General features: G+C 46.4%; 2 protein-coding genes across 6 annotated transcripts in view; one reads left to right on the forward strand and one right to left on the reverse strand.

Moving 5' to 3' along the window:
• The window catches only part of Hnrnpm (heterogeneous nuclear ribonucleoprotein M), a 40386-nt gene extending 28685 nt beyond the window's left edge, over positions 1-11701 (forward strand). For 2 of the 4 annotated variants that reach the window (XM_052165478.1, XM_052165479.1), the window contains 4 exons: positions 5729-5782; positions 7601-8403; positions 9113-9164; positions 11280-11701. In XM_052165478.1, the coding sequence (XP_052021438.1) occupies positions 5729-5782; positions 7601-8403; positions 9113-9164; positions 11280-11443 (1073 nt within the window). In that variant the 3' untranslated portion in view covers positions 11444-11701. The other 2 variants (XM_052165477.1, XM_052165476.1) reach the window with 2 other exon arrangements.
• A 585-nt stretch (positions 11702-12286) lies between these two features.
• On the reverse strand, positions 12287-20246 carry Pram1 (PML-RARA regulated adaptor molecule 1). Of its 2 annotated transcripts, XM_052165475.1 has the most exons (10): positions 19793-20244; positions 16330-17809; positions 16175-16244; positions 16028-16104; positions 13238-13295; positions 13037-13139; positions 12753-12915; positions 12638-12671; positions 12524-12558; positions 12287-12442 (listed from the first exon to the last, which is right to left on the reverse strand). In XM_052165475.1, the coding sequence occupies exons 1-10, from the start codon at positions 20018-20020 to the stop codon at positions 12411-12413; spliced, it is 2280 nt and encodes a 759-aa protein (XP_052021435.1). In that variant the 5' UTR covers positions 20021-20244; the 3' UTR covers positions 12287-12410. The 2 variants fall into 2 exon arrangements, 1 of the variants encoding a protein (XP_052021435.1); XR_007974644.1 differs by lacking the exons at positions 12287-12442; positions 12524-12558; positions 12638-12671; positions 13238-13295 and having other exon boundaries at positions 12824-12915; positions 19793-20246.
• Positions 20247-20793: the final 547 nt, after the last annotated feature.

The following is a 20793-nucleotide window of genomic DNA, read 5'->3' on the forward strand; positions in this document are numbered from 1 at the left end:
CCAAGTCATTAAGATTAAGTTATAAAAGTCATTAGGAATTTGTGCTTTTTTTTTTGTTTTGTTTCTGGTTTTGGTTGTTGTTTGTTTTGTTTTTTGTTCTTTAGTAATGTGTCCAAGTAGTATGTGGCAGGCTAGCATCTTCTAAGGTGTTTTTGAGGATTGTACCATCCACCTTCCAGAGTACACAAGAGTTATATGCAGGTATTGTTACCTTTTCTCTGGTTCCTAATATAGATAGATGGTGGCGAAAGTTGTAGGAAAGCTACATTGTTAGTAATGCAGAAGTCCACATGGTAGAAGAAAATTTGAATTCTGCAAGTTGTCCAGTGGTAACTTGGCAGCACATCTAAATAAACAAATGTAAAAATTGTAGCCCAGCCTGCTTCCAAAGTTCTAATTGTTTACTTCCTTGAATGAATAAGTCTGTGAGCTGCATGCAAGCACACCTACATACAGTTCTACACTAAAATGTATATACTACACAGTACCAGTTTGCCTGATAGTCCCAAGGAGTGAAATAGTTCCTTTTTTATTCTTCCTCAGGCTGGGCTTAGAACCCAGTGCCTCATGCATGCCAGAAAAGCATACCATGGATTTCTACTCCCCTATCTTTATTGGGAGATCTACTGGATTTTCCTATGACTTCTCAGTAGAGGAAGAAAGCAAAGTGATATTTGAATCTTTAATGAGAGAGATGAACGTATGTGTACAGGAATGAAGTAGATAGTGGTAATAGTCATACAAGACTTTGAAGTTTATTTTATGTGTATGAGTGAGGGCCTATGTATGTATGTGTATCATAAGCATGCCTGCTCTCCCTTTGAGTCAGAAGAGACTATTGGAACCCCCAGAACTGGAGCAGAATGTTGTGAGCCTATATGGATGCTAGGAACCAAATCCAGCTTGTCTTCTTTTAACTACTGAGCCATCTCTCCAGTCCCATGAAAGATTATCTTGGGCAGGTATTAAATGTGGTTGGCCTTTCCCTCACAGAACATTTTTAAGACATTGTAAAGGATAGGATGACAAACAGCTCTCAACAGTATTACGATGGTATAAAGAACAAATGGATGGAAATTTGTACCCGGGTATATCTCTTCATTTGGTGTGCGCAGCCTTTGCCTTATGCTTGCCAGACATGTGACCTTGGCCAAGTTACTAAAGGGATTTTAGCCTCTATGACAAAGCAGCAGTGGTTGTGAGTAATCAGTGATAGCTTTTGCTAATGGATAAGAGGGTTTCATGGGTTCCATGTGGGCAGGGTCCACTTTGGGGCATAACAATACCATGGCTTTTCCCAGGTAGAGTCTGCCTTTTTTTTTTTTTTTTTAAAGAAAGATTTATTATATGTAAGTAATGTAAGTACACTTGCACTGTAGCTGTCTTCAGACACACCAGAAGAGGGTGCCAGATCTCATTACAGATGGCTGGTTGCTGGGATTTGAACTCGGGATCCATTGAAGAGCAGTCAGTGCTCTTAACCTCTGAGCCATCTCTCCAGCCCCTGCCAATTTTTTGTTTCCAGTTGATAGTGGCTATGTTCTTTAAATGTTTAAAGGCCCTAGGAAGATTGTCTGCATCATTCAGCTAAGCATTCCAACCCTACAGTTGTTTTCTTGGCTTGTAGACAGTGTCTTTTGAGATTTAGGAACTACTGAAACTGTTGCCTAGTATTTGGTGGCTATTATTGGGTGGAAACTTTTCTTAACAGCATGGTTAGGAAACAAATGGTTTTCTTTTTAAATTTAGTTTTATATGTATAGGTGTTTGCCTGTGTGTATGGTCTTTGTAACACTTTTGTTACTGTTCCTCAAAGAGGCCAGAGAGGATGTCAGTTATAGAATGTGAGCTGTCTTGTGGGTGCTGGGAATTGAACCCATGATCTTCTGGAAAAACAGCTAGTGCTCTTAACCAGTTAGCCACCTTTTCATCCCATAAATGGTTTTCTTAAATCTAACCTAACTTGGGTGCTAGTGAAGATACACATGTTACCTTTAACTTTATATATGTAAATCTAATCAGACATGAGAGACTAGAGAGTAGAAATAGAAAAGCGAGGCTTTAAAGGAGGTAGTAGAGAGAACAAAAATACAGAGGATGTATGAAAGAGGAAAGGTTCTCCCCTCCTAAGGAGGGCTGAGGGAGGAGCAAGCCAAACCTAGGAGGTACAAAAATAGCATGAAGAAATCTCTTCTTGGTTTGTTAATAAATAAAGAATAAAACTAGGTAGGTAAGGCATCTAAGTCTGAAAGAGGAAAAAGCATTAGTTTTTCCTGGACTTTGCTTTGACTATCTGACTAGTTCTGATTCTTCAACCTTTAAAATTTGTAAGAGTTCACACCGGTATCTGACTGGTATTATTGAATTTCCTATTACTACAACTAATTTGTTTTTGTATCTGAAATAGTACTTCATAAAAGATATATTTTAAAACACTGTCTTGGCATCATGTCTGGCAAAGAAAATGACATGATGTTACGCTATGAACCTTCCATCATTGCCATTTTGTCCTCCCTCTCACCTGTGTGACAAGGGTATCAACTGGTCCTGTCCTGAAGCGTCTATGAAGTTACATGACAACAGGAACGGATCCTGTTCTGTGTGAAAACATTACCTGTAGGTCTTGCTACTGTGGTACTTGGTTTTTAATTAATACTATTTAGTCATTGAAATCCCTGCTACTACTTGTGATCAAACACAGAGGAGTAGAACAGTCTGTACCAAATATTATAGTGAAGTTGAATTTTCAGAGTAATGGCTTGGATTGGTTTGGGTTTCCTTCAGTTTTTTAATTACCTCCTTCCTATACATTGTCCCTTTCAAATCATGGCAGTAGATCTTTGCACTTCTTGGTGCTTTAAAAATAAGTTTGTGGTCCTTGATCTTGGATTCAGTTGAAGAGATGAATGGCCAGGCAAGTGGTCTAATGAGTAGGTGTGTGAGAGCTTTTGTTTCTAGGCCCTAGGCAACTATATCAGCAGCACGTGAAGTATGCTAAGACCTAGAAAGGATTGTTCTTTACCACCAGTAGATAAGCTATGCTCAAAGCAAAAAATGTAGGGAAATGGGGTAAAGTAACCATTGAAGTTGATGACTTGGAGACTGAGAGGTTTGGCACATAGTTGGCATCTGGGTGTCTATGAATATCTATAGAAAGTTTGGCTCTTTCAATTTATTGAGTACATTTTCCCACATAGCAAAAGACTGAGGAGAATGTATACTTTTAATCCCAGCACTCAGGAGTCAGAGGTAGTTTTATCTCTTGAGTTCCAGGATAGCCAAGGCTACACAGAGAAACCTGTCTCAAAAAACAAAGATGGGTGAAATGCAAATTTTGGGGGTGGTGGTGGTAGGGAAGGATTATTTTCCTTTTCAAAGATGTCCTTTTATTATATGATATACAAGGTAAAACTTACCTACCTTGAAAATTACAAGAAAGATGACAAAATGGATATTTTCATATACATATGCATTAACAAATGTTAAAATGGTTATTTTGCAAAATAATAAGAAATGGAACACAGCTGTGGCATGCAAGTTGTTTGTGTTTGTTTTGCTTTATAAATAATTTGGGGGCTATATTTTAATTTTTTCTAGACAGGGTTTCTCTGTCTGGCCCTGGCTGTACTGGAACTTACTCAGTAGACCAGGCTGGCTTTGAACTCCAGAGGCCTCTGCCTCCTCCATAGGGTTGGGATTAAAGATGTGTGCCACCACTGCCTAGTTTCTAAGTCAACAAATTTCTGCTTTAAAAAAAAAATCTGTCAGTATACTTTACAGTTTCCAGCAAGTTTCATTATTTCTTTTAGTTCTATTTTCCTAGATTATTTTTATGACCTGATGACCTCAAGTACACATTAGAAGTACATTGAGCAAAACTTTCGTGATAAGACGCGCTCCTGTTGTAGGCATTTTTAGTATAAGCTTCAATATTCTGTGAATCCCAGACAAGTCCTGAAATGAGTCTCAGGTGTGTCCATGTAGCAAGGTTGAACATTTTCAGATGAATAACGACTCCTCCCACCCCCATCCCTGATGGGGTATATCTGTGTAGCCCTGACTGTCCTGGAACTCCCTCTGTAGACCAGGCTGGCCTGGAACTCAGAAATCAGTCTGCCTCTGCCTCCCAAGTGCTGGGATTACAGGCATGTACCACCACTGCCTGGTGAATAGTGACTCTTGACAAAGAGATTCCATTTCCTGTGCAGTGTTGCAATGAGGACCATGTCTAATAATAGTACTTAGGTATCCAGAGTAGTACAAATTGTTTATCACAAAGACTTGCAACTGTCTTCATCTGGGGACAGTTACAAGACACCGAGTGCATGGAGCATACAGAGAGAGGCCAAGGCAGGAGCTTCTTTATTCCTTTTTTTTTAGGGCTACATTCTTTGTTTTGGCCAGGAACAGAAGCACCTAGCTTCCTTGGGGATGCTTTCCTGCCTTTTCTGGTAGGCAAGCCTCAGCATCATTATTTTAACACAGGTGGGCATGCATACAATGCCCTTGCACAACACAGCACCATGAGCTTTCCATTCTGACTAACACACTTGATAGCACCACATAACTTTTGTCTCCAAAGCAGTAGCAGTTAATCTCTTCTGTCCGCCATGCCCTGTGGGACTGGGTTCTTGCTTCACACCCCTCCAAGCTTGCTGGGTCTGTGCTTAAGTTGGTAGCTAAGTACCCCTTCATTCTCCCCTTTACTTTCCCACATACCCTGGATGATGAATATCCATCAGCAATCCGGGTACATATAAGTGTCTTCTCAGTTCCTTGCAAATATTGTTCATTAAGTTATACATTCCTGCAAAGATGACCAGGGTGAGTAGTGGCTGTTTCCCAAATAAAAGAGATGTCAGAGTTTGTAGGAACAGTTTGTGGGCTTCAGGAGGGGCAAAGGTTACATGGGTGGCATTCTTTCTGGACCATCGGGTGCTTGCTTTTGGCAAGTGTGCTAGGATTGCTATGGCGACATGGCAGCATAGAGCATGGCACAGGCTGTGGTCCTAAAAGACGGCCACAGAAAGTGTGCCGCTTGCCTGTGTCAGTCCTTAAAGGCCCCTTGGTCTCATCTGCAGGCCATTATGACTGCTGGGAAGTCCAGCTAGCAAATTGGATGTATTTTAAGAACCCATGGTAGAAGCTAAAGCTTTGGATTCCTAAGGAGGATATTAATAGTAGCAGTAGCAAACTTAAGGAGGCTTGGGTGGGCCATTGGCCAGCAAGCAACAGTGTTTTTTTTGTCTATGGGACAGTGGGGCATGGAGATAAAATTCTATGTTTTTGTCACTTATCACATACTGCCTACTCATTGGGTGCTGAAAGTCCTCACCTCAGTACAGGTACTTTGAATTACTTTGTGATGCGGAGGAGAGGAGTCCATTCAGGCTCCAGGATACCTGAAGACTCCTTGGTTCCTTGTCCACTGAGGAAGTGTGTCCAGACCACCTTTGGAAAACTGCTACTGGGCAAAGGCTGAGGGCCCTCCTCTTGGTTCTCTTTGCTGGACAAATTTGCAGGCACCCTATAAACTGGGCTTTACTCAGAAGTGACAAGGAGTCCTAGCACTGTGACTTTACTGTGTTTTGTAAAATGATGTTGTTAAATGTATGTTTCGCAAACCTGTTTCCTTTCTTAAAATATATATATACTTTTAGAACATAATGAACAAGTTTCTGTTACAGAAAAAAATTGGCTAATTATTTTTTCTTCCTGATTTTCTTAGAAATCCTAAGTAATGCACTGAAGAGAGGAGAGATCATTGCAAAGCAGGGAGGAGGTAGGAATCACTTAGCTTGAAGTTGTTTGTGTTGTTAGAACAAGCACTTATTGGGAAATTAACAGTAATGTGACAAACATGGGCTCTGACACAGGTGACCCAGGGTGGTATCAATTGCTGCCTTTTCCTAACTGTGTGACTTGTGACAAGTGACAAAACTCACCTATAAAATGGGGGGAGGGGACTAATAGGTGCAACCTCTGAAGGCTGTAAAAGAGCCAATGCATGTAAAACTTAAAACTGAAAGTGCACCACATAATGCATGACAAATGTTTGTGGGAACCTGCATGCAGGCTCTGTGTACATCGATGATGCAATTATTTTGGTATGTGATCTTCCATGATAGTTTTATGAGCGCTTAGAATTTTGTGTGTGTGTGTGTGTGCGTGTGCGTGTACGTGTACCTGCACGCACGCCACTGGAAACCAGAGGCAGCAGATCTCTTGGAGCTATAGGGTGGTTGTAAGTTGCGAGGTGTAGATCCTGGGAACTGAATGAATTCTGGTGCTTTGCAAGAGTGGTAAGTGCTCTTAACTGCAGAGCCAGCTCTCCAGCCCTAATCTTACCTTTTAAAGCTTACCCACTCCACCTTTCCTTTCCCTTTAGTCTGAGTTTGGCTTTCCCTTGGCAGCCCACTTGCCTGGCATTTCTGTGGGATCCTTGCTAAATTCTTTCCTGGTTCTGCTGCTGTTGGCATGCAGTTTCCAGGAAACTATATTCCGTGTTGAGCCAGCAACTTTTTTCCTCTTGCAAATGTGAAGAAGTTTCTTTGTGAGCTACTTCTGTTCTGAAATGCTAACATTCTTGAAGTTGTGCTTGGATTTTGCCAACCAGTGTGCTGCATTTCAGTCACAGAAGTGGACACACAGAAAGGTGAGTTGATTTGTGCCAGGTCACACAGCTTTAGCTGTTACATACTGTTAGAAAACTGTTGTTAGAAAACTGTTGCTGAGTGATCTCTTGTTAAAGTTGCACCTTGAGTCAGTCAGTAGTAGGTTGGCTGTGGGCTAGACTGCTGTGCTATGTGGGAGCTATGAAACATCAGCTTTGAGCTCTGCTTGGTGAAGTATCAGACCTTATCTGTCCAGGCTTGTAAGCATTACGGATAATAGTCATTGTGCACTGGCCTCTGACCCTTAGCCTCTTCCATAACGGAACCTGCCCCGCTTTCGGCAGCATCTTTCTTCCAAAGCCAATGAAATAGCTTATCAGTTTCCCTTATAGAAGTAAAGGATCTGGAAAATGATTGGTTCATATGCTTGTGTATATTGAGAGTTATTTTTGCTTTTTCTTCTGCTTTCATGGCTGTGTAATCATGTGTCCTGATAGTGCTAGGGAATTGCAGCCAGAGTGGCCATCAGCAGGGTATTTTAAGAGGGACAAGTTGAGAGAGAATGAATGTTGTTAAGTGGCTTTGAATTGTCTCCATGTTGTAACTCCCTGTCAATTAACCCGAGTATGAAGTTTTCCATGCTTTTAAAAGAGCATTTTTAATATCTGCTGATGGGGAAACTATAAAGGTTTTTAGAAATTGAAGTATGACTACTCATGACTTGTCACAGGTACTAGTATGGAGGTGATTTATTTCTTCTAAATTTTATTGTGGAATTTTTGCTTGTGTTATGTAGTGGAAAGGATGATTGTGTGGATTTCAATGCTAACATTTGAGAGTTTTTTTTTTTTTTTAATAGTAAATTACTTTGAGGATGACTTTTCCTGATTTGTGGTTTATCTGAAGTGCCCAGCCAGGCATACATTCGTATATGAACATCTACACAAGTCTTTGACTTCCACTTGTGTTTTTTATTCCTCTTTCAGGTGGCGCTGGAGGCAGTGTCCCTGGGATCGAGAGGATGGGCCCTGGCATTGACCGCATTAGCGGTGCTGGCATGGAGCGCATGGGCGCAGGCTTAGGCCATGGCATGGATCGAGTAGGCTCTGAGATTGAGCGGATGGGCCTGGTCATGGACCGCATGGGCTCAGTTGAGCGCATGGGCTCCGGCATCGAGCGCATGGGCCCACTAGGCCTTGACCACATGGCCTCCAGTATTGAGCGCATGGGCCAGACCATGGAGCGCATTGGTTCTGGTGTGGAGCGCATGGGTGCTGGCATGGGCTTCGGCCTGGAGCGCATGGCCGCACCCATTGACCGTGTGGGCCAAACCATTGAGCGCATGGGCTCTGGTGTGGAGCGCATGGGTCCTGCCATTGAGCGCATGGGCCTGAGCATGGATCGAATGGTGCCCACGGGCATGGGGGCCGGCCTGGAGCGCATGGGTCCTGTGATGGATCGAATGGCCACGGGCCTGGAGCGCATGGGCGCCAACAACCTGGAGCGCATGGGCCTGGAGCGCATGGGAGCCAACAGTCTGGAGCGCATGGGCCTGGAGCGCATGGGCGCCAACAGCCTGGAACGTATGGGCCCTGCCATGGGCCCAGCATTGGGCGCTGGTATTGAGAGAATGGGCCTGGCCATGGGTGGCGCCGGCGGTGCTAGCTTTGACCGAGCCATTGAGATGGAGCGTGGCAACTTTGGAGGAAGCTTCGCAGGTTCCTTTGGCGGAGCTGGAGGCCATGCACCTGGGGTAGCCAGGAAAGCCTGCCAGATATTTGTGAGAAATGTAAGTGGTTCTTTAGTGGACTTTCCTGTGTTGTTGTGAAGTGGTGGGGAGATCAGTAGACTGAGTGACATAGCCCAGAGACGGAAGTTTGATGAAGGGAGAACTGGGCAGTATGGGTGGTGCCGCTTGCCCATCTGTGGTTGGGCTGGACATTGAGGGGTTACTGGGAGAGCAATAGACCCAGTACCAGGCATGGTGGCCCACTCCTTTAATTCCAGCACTCTAAGGCAGAGCTGAGGTCCAGTCTAACTAGGGCTACTAGGTGAGATACTGTCTCCAAAATACAAAGAAACAAAACTACAAGTCTGGCATTTGCCTGTGACGTGCCAGGTAAGGAGTAGACTGAGCTCTAAAGGTCTGTGGTTCTGATCCTTTGGCTTGAGCACTTCAGTCTCGGCACAGTAATTTTGAGAAAGGTGGCTAGAATTGTGTTTTGTCACCAGATTGTGAGTTGTGCCACTTTAATAGCTTAATTCTAGATAGACTTGTTTTGTACCCTGCTGATTGTCTTACAGGGGTCAGGAAGTGAGGTGCTTTTTTTGAGTTGGAGGGATTACTGGGGATTAAACCAAGGTCTGTACACATACTAGGCAAATCACCGTGGCACACCCAGCCCGAGTACTTTCAAGTCATAGTCTCGTGTCTATGGTAATGTTTGTACATTAAGACTTTGTTGTATCACAGATTAGTCTGCCTCTTTTTTCCTCAGCTCCCATTTGATTTTACATGGAAGATGCTAAAGGACAAATTCAATGAATGTGGTAAGTATTCAAAATGGGCTCTCTGTGCTTGCCTGTGTTGTGGCTTGTTGGTGATGCTATGGAGTTGGAGCAGTGAAGCTTCTTTCCTACTGAGCCACTGTCCATGGGCTCTGGAGCATCCATGGGCCTTGCCATTGTTCTGCCTCTGCGGGCTACAGGCAGGTAGTGGGTGTCCTGGTATGTGTCATACTATGCACTGTGCGGGGCTACAGGCAGTTCTTTTCTAGATAGTTTTTTGAAGCAGACTTCTCACTTTATAACCTAGGCTTAACTCGTTCATGATTCTCTTGCCCTCTGCCTTACATTTGCTGGAACTATAGGTAAATGCTGCCACTCCTGCTTTTCCAGAGTTTCCGAGAGGAAGCAGTATTCCTAAGGTCACAGACTTGTAAGCTGCAAAAAGTGAATTCAGGAAAAATTGATTTCTCCCATTAAGCTCATAGCTGGTTGGTTCCTCAGAGAATGTGAGCCACAGTTGTAGGGTGAAAGTCTCTGGATGTGGATTCTTGACATGAGGCAGCCTTTCTGGAAAGCTTCTTTGGTGAACAAGATGCAGTCTTCCCCTGTTCTCATTGCACCTTCTCATCTAAACCAGGATGTGGGTGGCTGCTGGGTCAAGATACCTGTTTCCTCATGTAGAAACGGTTCACGTTCCAATGTGCTTGGTGTTTTCCCTGAGTCTTTGGAATAAGCTGAAGCATCAAAGCCAACTTTCTTGCCTGGTTCTGTCATTCTAAATTGCAATTTTCATGACAGTCAATATTGTAACTAGATATTCCAAAAACTGGGAACGGAATGTGTCATTCTCCCCACTTCTGAGAGAATGCAAATTAAAAGATTCTGGAAACTTGGTTCCATTTCTTTCCTGCCCTTGAACCTAAGTTCCATGTTCTGCTGTTACTCTCTGCTTTCCTGCCAGAAAATTCACTCTGCCCCTTTACTTTTCCCTCCCCTTTCTTTTTGTGAGATAAGCTCGGAAGTCCTTATGTAGCCAAGAATGATCTTAAACTCTTAGTTGGGGGGGGCGGTGTTGGTGGTATACATTGGTTCTCTTAAAACTCAGGGGGCCCTCACTATATAGCTGAAAATAATCTTGAACTTGTAGCCTTCTCTTACTTCTACCTCCTGAATGCTGGGATTACAGAGGTGGGCCACCCTGCCTGGCTTGTACAAATGCTAGGGCTCAAACCAGGGGTTTTATGCATGCTAGGCAAAGCACTGTGCTTCCTGAGCTGCTCCTTAGTGACCTTGAATTCTTGATTCTTCTACCTCCAACCCCCAGGGGCTGGGATTACAGGTGAGACACTTTTCGATTTTTCTTTCTGTCTTCCCTCTTTTTATTCTGTCTTGTCATTCCCTTTTGAGCCTCAGCCTTGCCAGTTAGCTCCAGACTGGCCTAGAACTCTAAATTTTGCTTTAACCTCCCAAGTACTGGGATTGCAGGTGTGTACCATTGTGTCCTACTCTAGTAGGAATGTTTATTCTGATGAATTTCTACTTAACATCTTTCAGAACTTTATCATGAGAAGCCACTGGAATGTCATCTCTCCCCAAGCCATTAGTAGTACTAGAATTATGGGCCCTAACAGCACTAATAATGTGTCTTTGATTCTTAATTTATTATAGACCCATTTCTTTTGTGCTTGACACATACCTGGGTACATAATAATCATATAGGTCCACAAGCTACTCAGTAAGTATACCTGCCTTACGTTGAGGCAATACAGCACCAACATATTGGGGATGGCCTTGTGACAAGGTGGTTGTATTCAACAATCAATCCTCTAGAATTCTAATCTAAAGTTGGCTCCACAGTCCCCTTTCTGTAACTTGCTGGAGCATAAGGGCAAACACTTGAGGCCAATTGATGGGCTCTTCACAGCAGGTTAGGCTATCGTCATGCTTGGAGAACAATGGCAATGTAGTGGAGAGGGCTGTAGTTGCTGGTGCCGCCATACGTGGTGTTCTGAGCATTCATTTCATACGCAAGGGTCTCTCCTTTTTTGACTCTGTAACCGAAATCCAACAGGTGATCTGGACTGAGTGGAGCCCAGACTGAGGCTGAGCTCTGGGTTTGCCTGATGCGTGTGGTCTCTTCTTCCCTCCCTGTGCCAGGCCACGTGCTGTACGCCGACATCAAGATGGAGAACGGAAAGTCCAAGGGGTGCGGTGTGGTTAAGTTTGAGTCTCCAGAGGTGGCTGAGAGAGCCTGCCGGATGATGAATGGCATGAAGCTGAGTGGCCGAGAGATTGATGTTCGAATTGATAGAAATGCTTGAGCGTTGCCTTTTTTAAACATCAATACCAGACCTCGGAATTTGTATTTTTTCTTGTTAACCATTTTAATTTGTTGGCTGGATGTATAAAGATGTTTAAAAAATTCAGTTGCTTTTTGGGGTAATTTGAATTAATTTTTTAATGATTGGGGTTCCATTTGACTGTTTGCATTGAGATTGCAATGTGCACAATTTTTTTTGTAGTTGTGGCATCTTGTTGACATCGAATATGACTTTGATAATAAATACCAGTTCCTGAAAGTGGCTTGCCTTTTTTGTTTTTGTTTATTTTGTAGAGGTGGCCATTTGAGGTCTGCAGATCTGGGCATCTTGCATTTCCTTCTTCCTCAAAGCTGTCAACACCAGGGATCCCACCCTCATTGTTGCCTGTCTGTGGGCCCCTCGGTTTGAAGAGAGGACCTGGTTATACTAGGAACATTATTAGTAAAGATTCTAGAAGGTTGTCATTTTTCTAGGTATGATAATAGCAATCCTGAAATATCTTACTGCAGTCCCCACCTCACTTCACTTTGGCTTTTCTTTGTTCAATCCCACCAATAATGTCAGTATTTGGGACATACTTCATAACGATGTCTTGTTAGGCAGGAGCCCCACCAGTGATGGATCATCATAGACTCACTTGGCAACACAGATGTTTGCAGCCTACAAGGAAGGGGCTTTCAGCTGCTGCTACTAGTCATCCAAGTTGTGTGTGATGTTTCCTCTCATCAGCTCCTTTGATTTGGGAGGGTAACTGATTTTTTTTCCCCCGCCTTTGGTGCCAGGCATATACCTATTCTATTGTGTGTGCCAGTCAGGAGGGAGAGAAAAGGCAAGAAACGGGGATATTTTAAAGAGTTTTATATAAGCACATGCCTTTTGGTGTCGTTTGCCAGGCTGGGCTCCAGGGCTCTTGAGTGAGCAGTGGCTGGACTGTTGTTTGCCCTGGAACCCACTTCTCTGCCATACGTCACTGAGGAAATGGTTGCATGTCCAGGGGGTCTGCAGAGAAGGATGAACTCCAAGTGACCCTGTGCCACAGAGGCATGATAACAAAGTATCCCTAATAGAATCACTACATACCCGCAAAGCTGACGTCATCATAGACTTCTGTTTCCCTGGCAGAGAGAGTATGGTATAGTAAGCAGAGGCCGACCCTGGTGGTCCCCGTTCCACCCAGGCAGGACCAACACTTACAAGGGCAACAATGCAGTTCTGGGCACATAGCCATCTGCAGGAGAGAACGGGTACAGTGGGTTCTCAGCCCTAGAACCATCACTCCTTTCTCTGGCTATGGGCCAAACACACTTACACTTGCCCTTGGGGTCCCGGCAGAGAATCTCTTCCTTGCTAGTGAACTCGATCACCTCTAGGATCTCTCCTCGCCGGATGCCCAGGTGCTTGCCACCCCCACGCCGGGTCTTGGCATTGGGGTCAATCATCATCTTTGTGTGAATCACAATCTCACCTTCAAACTTGGAGAACATCATGTTAAGACTTAACCTCTGCTGTTAAGCTTGTTTTCTTCTATGGGACGGAAGTCTTGGGCCTGGGTACCAGTCCTCCCAGAACCCATTCCTTGCTTCAGGTTCTTACCTTGAACTTCTTTCTAAACTCTTCCTCAGCCTTTTCTGCCTTCCTGGTCTGTTTTAGCAGCTTGGGGTCTGTGGCTGGCAGCTTCTGTGGCTGAGTGGCCTTCCTGAAAGACCCAGGTATTGGGGTATTTATCAGCAAGAAGTAGCCTCATGAGTATCAGAGCTCAGCCCAACATCATAACACCCCATTTGTCTTGTATACCTGAGCTCTGGCTCCTGTTGAGACCGTCTGGTGGCATGCTGGGTAGACTGCATTTCATCTGAGAGCATTGGACAGAGTCAGACCAAAGACCCCCTCTGTATTCCTCTACCCTAGTGACTTGTATAACATTGGGTATAAGAACTACACTCATAGCTGGGTGGTGGTGGCGCACACCTTTAATCCTAGCACTTGGGAGGCAGAGGCAGGTGGATTTCTGAGTTCGAGGACAGCCTGGTCTACAAAGTGAGTTACAGGACAACCAGGGCTATACAGAGAAACCCTGTCTTGAAAAACAAACCAACAACAACAAAAAGGGCCTACAAATCCATCCCACCTCTACAATTTTACTAGCCGGGTAGCCTTAGACAGCTGACCAACTACTCAGCCTTTATTCTCCTCAGCAAAGTGAACCTTACCACAAGAAGTAATGATGAGAAAGCTAGAGGAAGGTGGCTGAGATTCAGCTAACCACTGAGAACCCAGAGCGGACAGGATCATCCCACAAGTCACCACTGCCCGGTGGTCTTTTTGTTACGTAGACCAGGTTACCCTGGAATTCAGATCTGTCTACCTCCTCCTTCTTGAGTGCTGGGATTAAAGGTGTGGCCACCATGACCAGCCTACAAGTTGTAGGCTTTGGGAGTCATTTTGCTTCTGCCTCCCAGAATACAGTGGAAGTTATGGTAAGATTTTGGATTCAGAGCTAAAAGCAGGCATTCTCGTATGGCTCCCGCTGCTTGCCTCTGAGGAGGAGCAGCCAGGGTGGGTTCTTAGCCTGAACTTTCTGCTGCTGATGCTGAGAGGCCCTTTCCCAGGGGGCTAACTTGTAGTACTTCTCAACAGTAAGCCAGGCTTCCATAGTGAGTCCGACTGTTAGTTTGCATGCCAACCTCTTAGCCTGGGTGAGTTGAGTGAGGGCCTGAATCAAAAGCCTCATTTTTGTTAGTGACCTAAATGTCACTGTGGACACTTCAGACTACTGACGAGCAGCTCGCAGAGAGTGTGTGTACCACTGGATCTCCACTCTTCAGCAAACACCTGGGTCCTACCTAGGACCTGTGCTGCACCTGCTTCTCATTGTCTGCCTCAGCCTTGTGTGGTCTCACAGAAGCAAAGTTGAGTGTGATACTACTGGGCGGGTCCTGTGGTTCTGAGCAGGCAACTAGCAGTCTGCCTTTTCTTTTGGTCTGCACATATCCTGGAAAGGCTGAGCCCTGCCTGTCCCCCAGATGAGTCCCCAGCTGAAAAAAGATGGGGGTAGGGGGTGGCTGCCATGCTTCAAAGGAACCCAAGGGTAGGACGGAGAAGCTAGTGGAATGCTCAAAGCAGCCTTTAAGAGGCTCTGTGCCCAGAGGAAGGCTCACACCACATTCCACGGAAAGAAACCCAAAGAAGTTTGGTATTTGATCTCGATCTTGAAGAAAGGTGCATAAAGACTGGGAGGATGTTACTAAGACCATTGGGGGGCAGGGTGATCTATTTAGAAAATGCAGGTCCTTAACCCTGGAAACAGTAATCAGGGCTCTCACCAGCCTCTCTGCAAAAGCTGCACCCTATCAAACACTGCACCAACACCAAAAAAAAAACAAAAAACAAAACAACAACAACAACAAAAAACACCCCCAAAACAAAAAACAAACAAAAAACCCAACCATAGAGTATCTTCTCAATGGAAGTATGAGGGGGCGAGGTAAGAAACTGCCACCAGCTAGCTCTTAAGAAACAGAGGTAGTCAGATCTCTGAGTTCAAGGACAGCCTGGTCTGCAGAGTGAGCTCCAGGACAGCCAGGACTGTTACACAGAACCCCTATCTCTTAAAAACCAAGAAATAAAGACGTACTAAAGGACGTACAAATACTGTCATGGTTATACCATGGTAAGCAAATAGAAGGGACCCAGGAGGAGCAAGGTCAGGAGAACTTGAAGGCACCTGGCTTTGTATATGGACCAGCTGGGACAGGAAGAGCATGTGTATCTCAGAGCCTCGAGTTCCCCTCCTAGGAGTCCTAGTAAGACAGGGAAAGGGGAGCCCAGCTGGAATCCTAACAGCTGGAATCAACTGGCCAGCCTCGTCTTAGATATTTGAATTCCCTGGTGATGGGGTGCCTTCCTCTGCTGTAGCTGCAGAACCAGCAGTTTTCTCATAGACGCTCATGTTGTCATGGAGGCACCAATCCTGGAGCCCCTTGAATTGACTTAGCCTTCTGCCACGTTGCTTCCAGCCTAATCTCCTGATTTCAGGGATACATTTTGCTGGGGCATCCTCCTAGGATGGGCTGCAAGGAACCTGGTAGGTAGGATTTGCTTTGGTTTTGTTGCAAGGTTTCATCTAGTCCAGGTTGGTCTTGATTGCTAAATAGCCGAGATTTATCATCCTGTGCCCTTCGAAATGCTGAAGCTATGGGTGTGCATTATAATGAAGTGTACCTGGCTTTGCAACCTAATGCATTGCTCTGCCATGTCTCTTCTGAAGCACGTGAGTGCCAGGCTTTATAAAGGGAACGTGCCATGCCTGTGATCTCACTCATTCCCTGCCCGATACACTGCCTTGTCTTGCTTGCCAACTTTGATTTTTTTCAATTCTTTCATTGCTTTTCATTCTCTTGTCACCTGACTGGACCATGCCTCTCCCTGCAGCAGACTTGCCTGGTACCTCTGGGCTTCCCCTTCCTCACCATCTGACCTGTCTGGATCTCTTTCTGATCTTAAACCTGGGGCGTGAGAGAATGAATGCCTTTGCAATTAATGTTTCATGGGTGCCCAGGCCAACCACCAAGACCGCCTACAAACCTCTGCCTCTGGGGCTGAGAATAGAGTCATCTGTGGCCTCCACAGCATCATACAGTTCATAGATCTCATCAGGGTTCCTGAAAGGATACTTGAAATGAGGGCTGTTTTTAGCCTCACACCCATGCCTGCCCCCCTCCATATACTCACTGTGCAGTATGTTGAGGTTGTTGGGCTTGGAAGGGGGTCCCAGTAGAGGAGCCTGTTGTCTTCAGTACAGCTGTGGGTGAAGGAGCGAGGAAGGGAAATGACTCTGCCCAGATATTTAGCACCCTCCTCTGCCTGAGCCACCTACCCTAACTCACCTGTGGCTGTTGCTGGGGCTCTCCTGAAGCTCTGGATGTTGATGGTGACAGGTGGTAGTGGAGGCTTGGCTGGGGGGTGTCCCAGGCTGCTGGCTGAGGGCAGGGGCCGCCGTCGGGGTAGGTGCTGGACTTGGAAGTCTTGTGATTTCCAGTGGGGTATTCCAGGGACTCTAAGCCCAGGGCTGGAGCCCACAGTAGCAGAGGGCAGGGAGCATTCGGACACTGAACCAGGAAGCTTGGGCTTTCTAGGCAGACCCTTGGGGAACTCAGGCTGAAAGAACTTGCCTTGTTGAGGCTGCAGAAACTTCCTTGGGAGCGAGCTGAACTCAGGCTCTGAGGATGTTCTAGGGAGGTGACCCAATTCTGGCTGTGAGGGCTTCTTAGAAAGCACATTGGGGTCAGGCTGCTGAGTCCTTTTGGGAACCTTACAGACCTCCGACTCCGAGGCTGTCCTGGTAAGGTCACTTGGCTGGAGTTGTGGATGCTTCCTGGGGAATACATTGAAGTCTGGTGGTGGGGAGTGACACTGGGCGCTACATGACTCAGACTTCCAGGGGGGTGTCTGGGGGACCTCATAGAACATGGGCTGCTTTGGGGATTTGGGGCAGCCAGTGGCTTGAGGACATGAAGGCTTCCTAAAGTTCTCATTGAACTCAGGCTGCACGGTATTCTTAGGAAAGGTCCTGATGTCAGGCTGTGGGGAGTGGGAGTAAAACTCACTGGACCCACACTTAGAGGGGGATGTCTGAGGAACTTCAATGGACTCTGACTGTGTCAGGGACTTGCTAGAGAAACCAGCAGCCTCAGGCCACAGCGGCTTCTTGGGAAAAGTACTGGATTGAGCTGGCAAGAGCCTCAGAGGGGCCTCATTGGACTCAGGGTGCCAAAACTTCTTGGGTTTGAGCTCTACTAGAGGCCCGGCAGGGTTGTTGAGCTCAGGCGTCAGGAGCTTCTGCGCAGGTACATGAGGCTCCTGGGGCGGCTCAGGCTCTGGAGATCTCTTGGAGAGCTCTCCAAATTCAGGTTTGGGGAGCTTCTTGGGGAGATTGGGGAGATCGGACTGTGGGGGCTTGGGGAGGCTGGCAAACTGGAGCTGTGGGACCCTCCTGAGATCAGCGGAGTCAGCCTGGGAAGACTTTTTGAGACCAGTGAGCTCTGGGTGTAGAGGCTTCCTGGGGAGTTCAGCCTGTGTGGGCTTCTTGCCTAGGCCAGTGAACTCGGGCTGGGGCAACTTTTTAAGAACTCCGGGTTGCGGGGGCTTCTTGGGGAGGTCTGCAAACTGCAGCTGCAGTGGTTTCAAGGACACTGCACTGAGCTCAGACTGGGAGGGCTTCTTGGGCTGCTCACTTAACTCAGTCTGTGGAAACTTCTTCAGGAGTTTGTTGAACTCAGGCTTTGGGGTTTTTCTGAGCGGTTCTCCAAGTTCTGGCTGAGAGGCCTGGAACTTAGCTTGGATGTTTCGGAAGTCCTGATTGCTCCCCTAAAAGGACATGGGTCATTCAGGAAGGCTCTCATAACAAGAAGGCAAATGGAGAAACAGTTACAGTTGGTCATAGGCACACAAACCCATCACTCTTCTCTTAAGGTTCCCATTCTAACATTGGTTCTTCCCCAACCTTAGCCAACTTCTCTTTTTGGGCAAGAAGTACTCCTGTCCCCAGGTTCTTGGAACCCCCACCCTCCAGACTCCTCTACCTACGCTGTGTCTGACCTCCAGCAGGACTAGCTACTTAGGCCTCTCCACTAGCCCGTGGAGTACCTTCCCAGTATCTTCAGTCTTTGTGCCTCTGCTGATCCTTTCTTTGCCCCCTGCCTGACCACCAGATTCTCCCCAGTCCTTTCTTTTTTTCTGATTTCAAAATATATCCGGAATTCAACCACTCCTCACTGTCACCCCAGCTAGAGGAACTGTCCGCCACCATCCAGAGCACTGTGAGGGACTCCTCTCTGGTCTGCTGCCCTAGAGGAGGCCTAAGTGTCTGCTCCCAACCTCTCAGTGAATTTTCATCTCTGAGGAGTCCCCAATGGCTCAGCAGCATCGCTCCCCATCTCATCACCTCCGTCCTGTGTGGGTGACCTCTGAGATAACCCCATTTTAAGTCAGTTTTCTCTCCCCAGTTGCCCACATTTGCCAACATTTTCTGTTTTCTATGTCTCCCATTACCTATGAAGTTTTTTTTTTTTTTTTAATTCGTTCTGCTGTCTTTAGAAGGTTGTTTTGAAGGTTTTTATTTTTGTGGTGTTAGGGATGGAACCCAGCACCTTGCTAAACAAGCTCTGTAGCGATGAACTGTATCTCCCCAGTGATGAGGAGTTTTGTCTTTTGGGGAGCTGGGTATTTGTTTTTTGAAGCAGGGTCTCTTACAACCTGGGCTGGCCTCCAGCTTGCTTTATAGTTGAGGATAACCTTGAACTCCTGATCCTTCTGCCTCTACCTCCCACGTCCTGTGATTACAGGTGTGTGCCGCCGTTAGCTTCCTTTCCTTTCCTTTCTTCCTTTCTTTCCTTGTTAGTTTTGAGTCAATTTCTCACTATGTAGCCTGGGCTGGGATTCAACAGTTTAGCCATCTGAGTGCTGGGATTACAGGTGTATGCCACCACGCCCAGTTTGACTATAAACTGTTAAAATTTTATTTGGGGCGGGGGGCGGGGGGGCTAGAGAGATTGCTCAGTAGGCAAAGTACTCGTCATGCAAGCCTGAGTTCTGTCTTCAGTCTGCGTACATAAAAAAGCTAGGAGCAGTGCCTGCCATCCTGGCTGTGGAGAGGTTAGGACAGGAGGCCCCCTAGGGCTTGCTGGCCAGCCAGTCTAAGTTAACAAGCTCCACATACGTCTATCTAAGATGTGGGTATAAGGTCTCCTAGTCCCTGACATGACTCCTGAACCCCCTCCCAATGACGATGAGCAGGAAAGCTCCCCAGATGAGTGCAGGCACCATACGACATGTTCAGAACAGCTCCCGTGCTCTCACGTCTGACTGGCTCTTTGCCATAGGTCACAGGTGCTGGTAGATGAATAGGTAGATACTCCCAGCCTATCTTCAGCAAGGGTAAGGAAGATTGGAGGACAGAACCTCGTGAACCCATCTAGGGATGGACTCAGAAGGATCTCTGGGAAGGAAGCAGCTCCAGATGACCACAGGGGTAGATAAGGGTTTAGCAGAACACAGCTTGGCTAACTGGCAGGAGATGGGGACTGGCGGAGCAGGTGCATGACCCACTTAATCACACCACAGGAAGCCTCTGCTTATATCCCACCCAGCTGCTGACCCAACCAGCACCAGATACAGAGCCGGTCCACAAGGGCTCAGGCTGTTATGCCTTGGCTGTTTCCGGTCTTTTCCTGGGCCATTTCATCCTCAAGACTGCTCTAGCTCTGTTCTGCTAGACTCCCCATGGGAGCATATTTACCACTTCCCCAGTTTGTACTTGTGCCCCTTGTTACCTGGCCAGAATGGACTCACCATGGCTTCAGGGGATGAAGAACCACAGGGTGAATGGGCTCTAAGCTCAGGCTTCTGCTTTGAGGAAGCAAGTGTGGTTTCTGCTCCACGGGCTGACGACCAAGTAGGGGCTGTCGGGGTGGGGGTGGGGGCAGAGGAGGAAGGAGGCGGAGATGGCCTTTCTGTCCCCTCCTTGAGTTCCTGCCTGTCCACTGCTGTCCCCAAGGTCAGGTCATTAGACCTAAGCATATCTCTAAAGCACACAGTTCCTGGATGCCACAAGCCTCTCGATTCCCTAGTGTCCCCCTTACTCTGAACACTTTGGAGTCCAGACAAGCTTTGTCTCTGAAGAGCAAGCTTAAGCCAAACTCAGGACAGCCACAGGAACAGAGCACCTCAGTGGGGAGTTTATGGTTTTCGCTGGGTCTTAGGAAGTCTCTAAAGAGTTAGACTCAGGATATGGCTGGTGTGACAGTCCTCCTGTATTGCTTCATCTGCCTTGTTTCACCATCTGTACTCTCAACAGGACTTCCCTGTTAAGGTGACAAATGCCCCATCAACCAGGGCTGTGCACCCAAAGCACAATCAACTGGGATCGCAGATTTATGGGGCTGTACTAAAAGATTTGTAAATCCTGGACTGAGGGGCTGTCACTGTTGCTATGAAGGTTAGGGGTTTTAGGACCTCTCAAGTTCCTAGTGGTTAAAGGAAGCAGAGAAGAGAGAGACCAGAAAACTGGATTGCAGGAAAAGCCCAAAGTGGGACAAAGGTAGATATAAGAAACGGAGAGCCCCGAGCACAGGATTCAGTCCACAGGAAAAGGACACTCAGCAGAGTTGAGAGCTGTGATTCTCAGTGTGGATACAGAATAGAATTCCTTGAGCTGTTAAAATACATCTTCCCTGATGTCACCAGTCTGGGATGTGGTCCAAACAAGAGGACTATTTAGACCCTAGGGGGTGGTCCCAGTGCATAGATGAGTAAACGTGTTTGTCCCTGGAGTCACTAAGTACATGCTCTAA

This window comes from Apodemus sylvaticus, chromosome 20 (genome assembly GCF_947179515.1).
Source record: "Apodemus sylvaticus chromosome 20, mApoSyl1.1, whole genome shotgun sequence".
Classification (NCBI taxonomy): Eukaryota; Metazoa; Chordata; class Mammalia; order Rodentia; family Muridae; genus Apodemus; species Apodemus sylvaticus.

Bases quoted from the DNA above. Each gene is read 5' to 3' on its own strand.
- Pram1 (XM_052165475.1), bottom strand. From the start codon at position 20,020: ATGCTTAGGTCTAATGACCTGACCTTGGGGACAGCAGTGGACAGGCAG. The intron at 16,105-16,174 runs GTGAGTATATGG...GTATCCTTTCAG, and splicing joins CAACCTCAACATACTGCACA to GAACCCTGATGAGATCTATG. The intron at 12,443-12,523 runs GTATGTAGTGAT...CCTTCTCTGCAG, and splicing joins TGATGACGTCAGCTTTGCGG to ACCCCCTGGACATGCAACCA.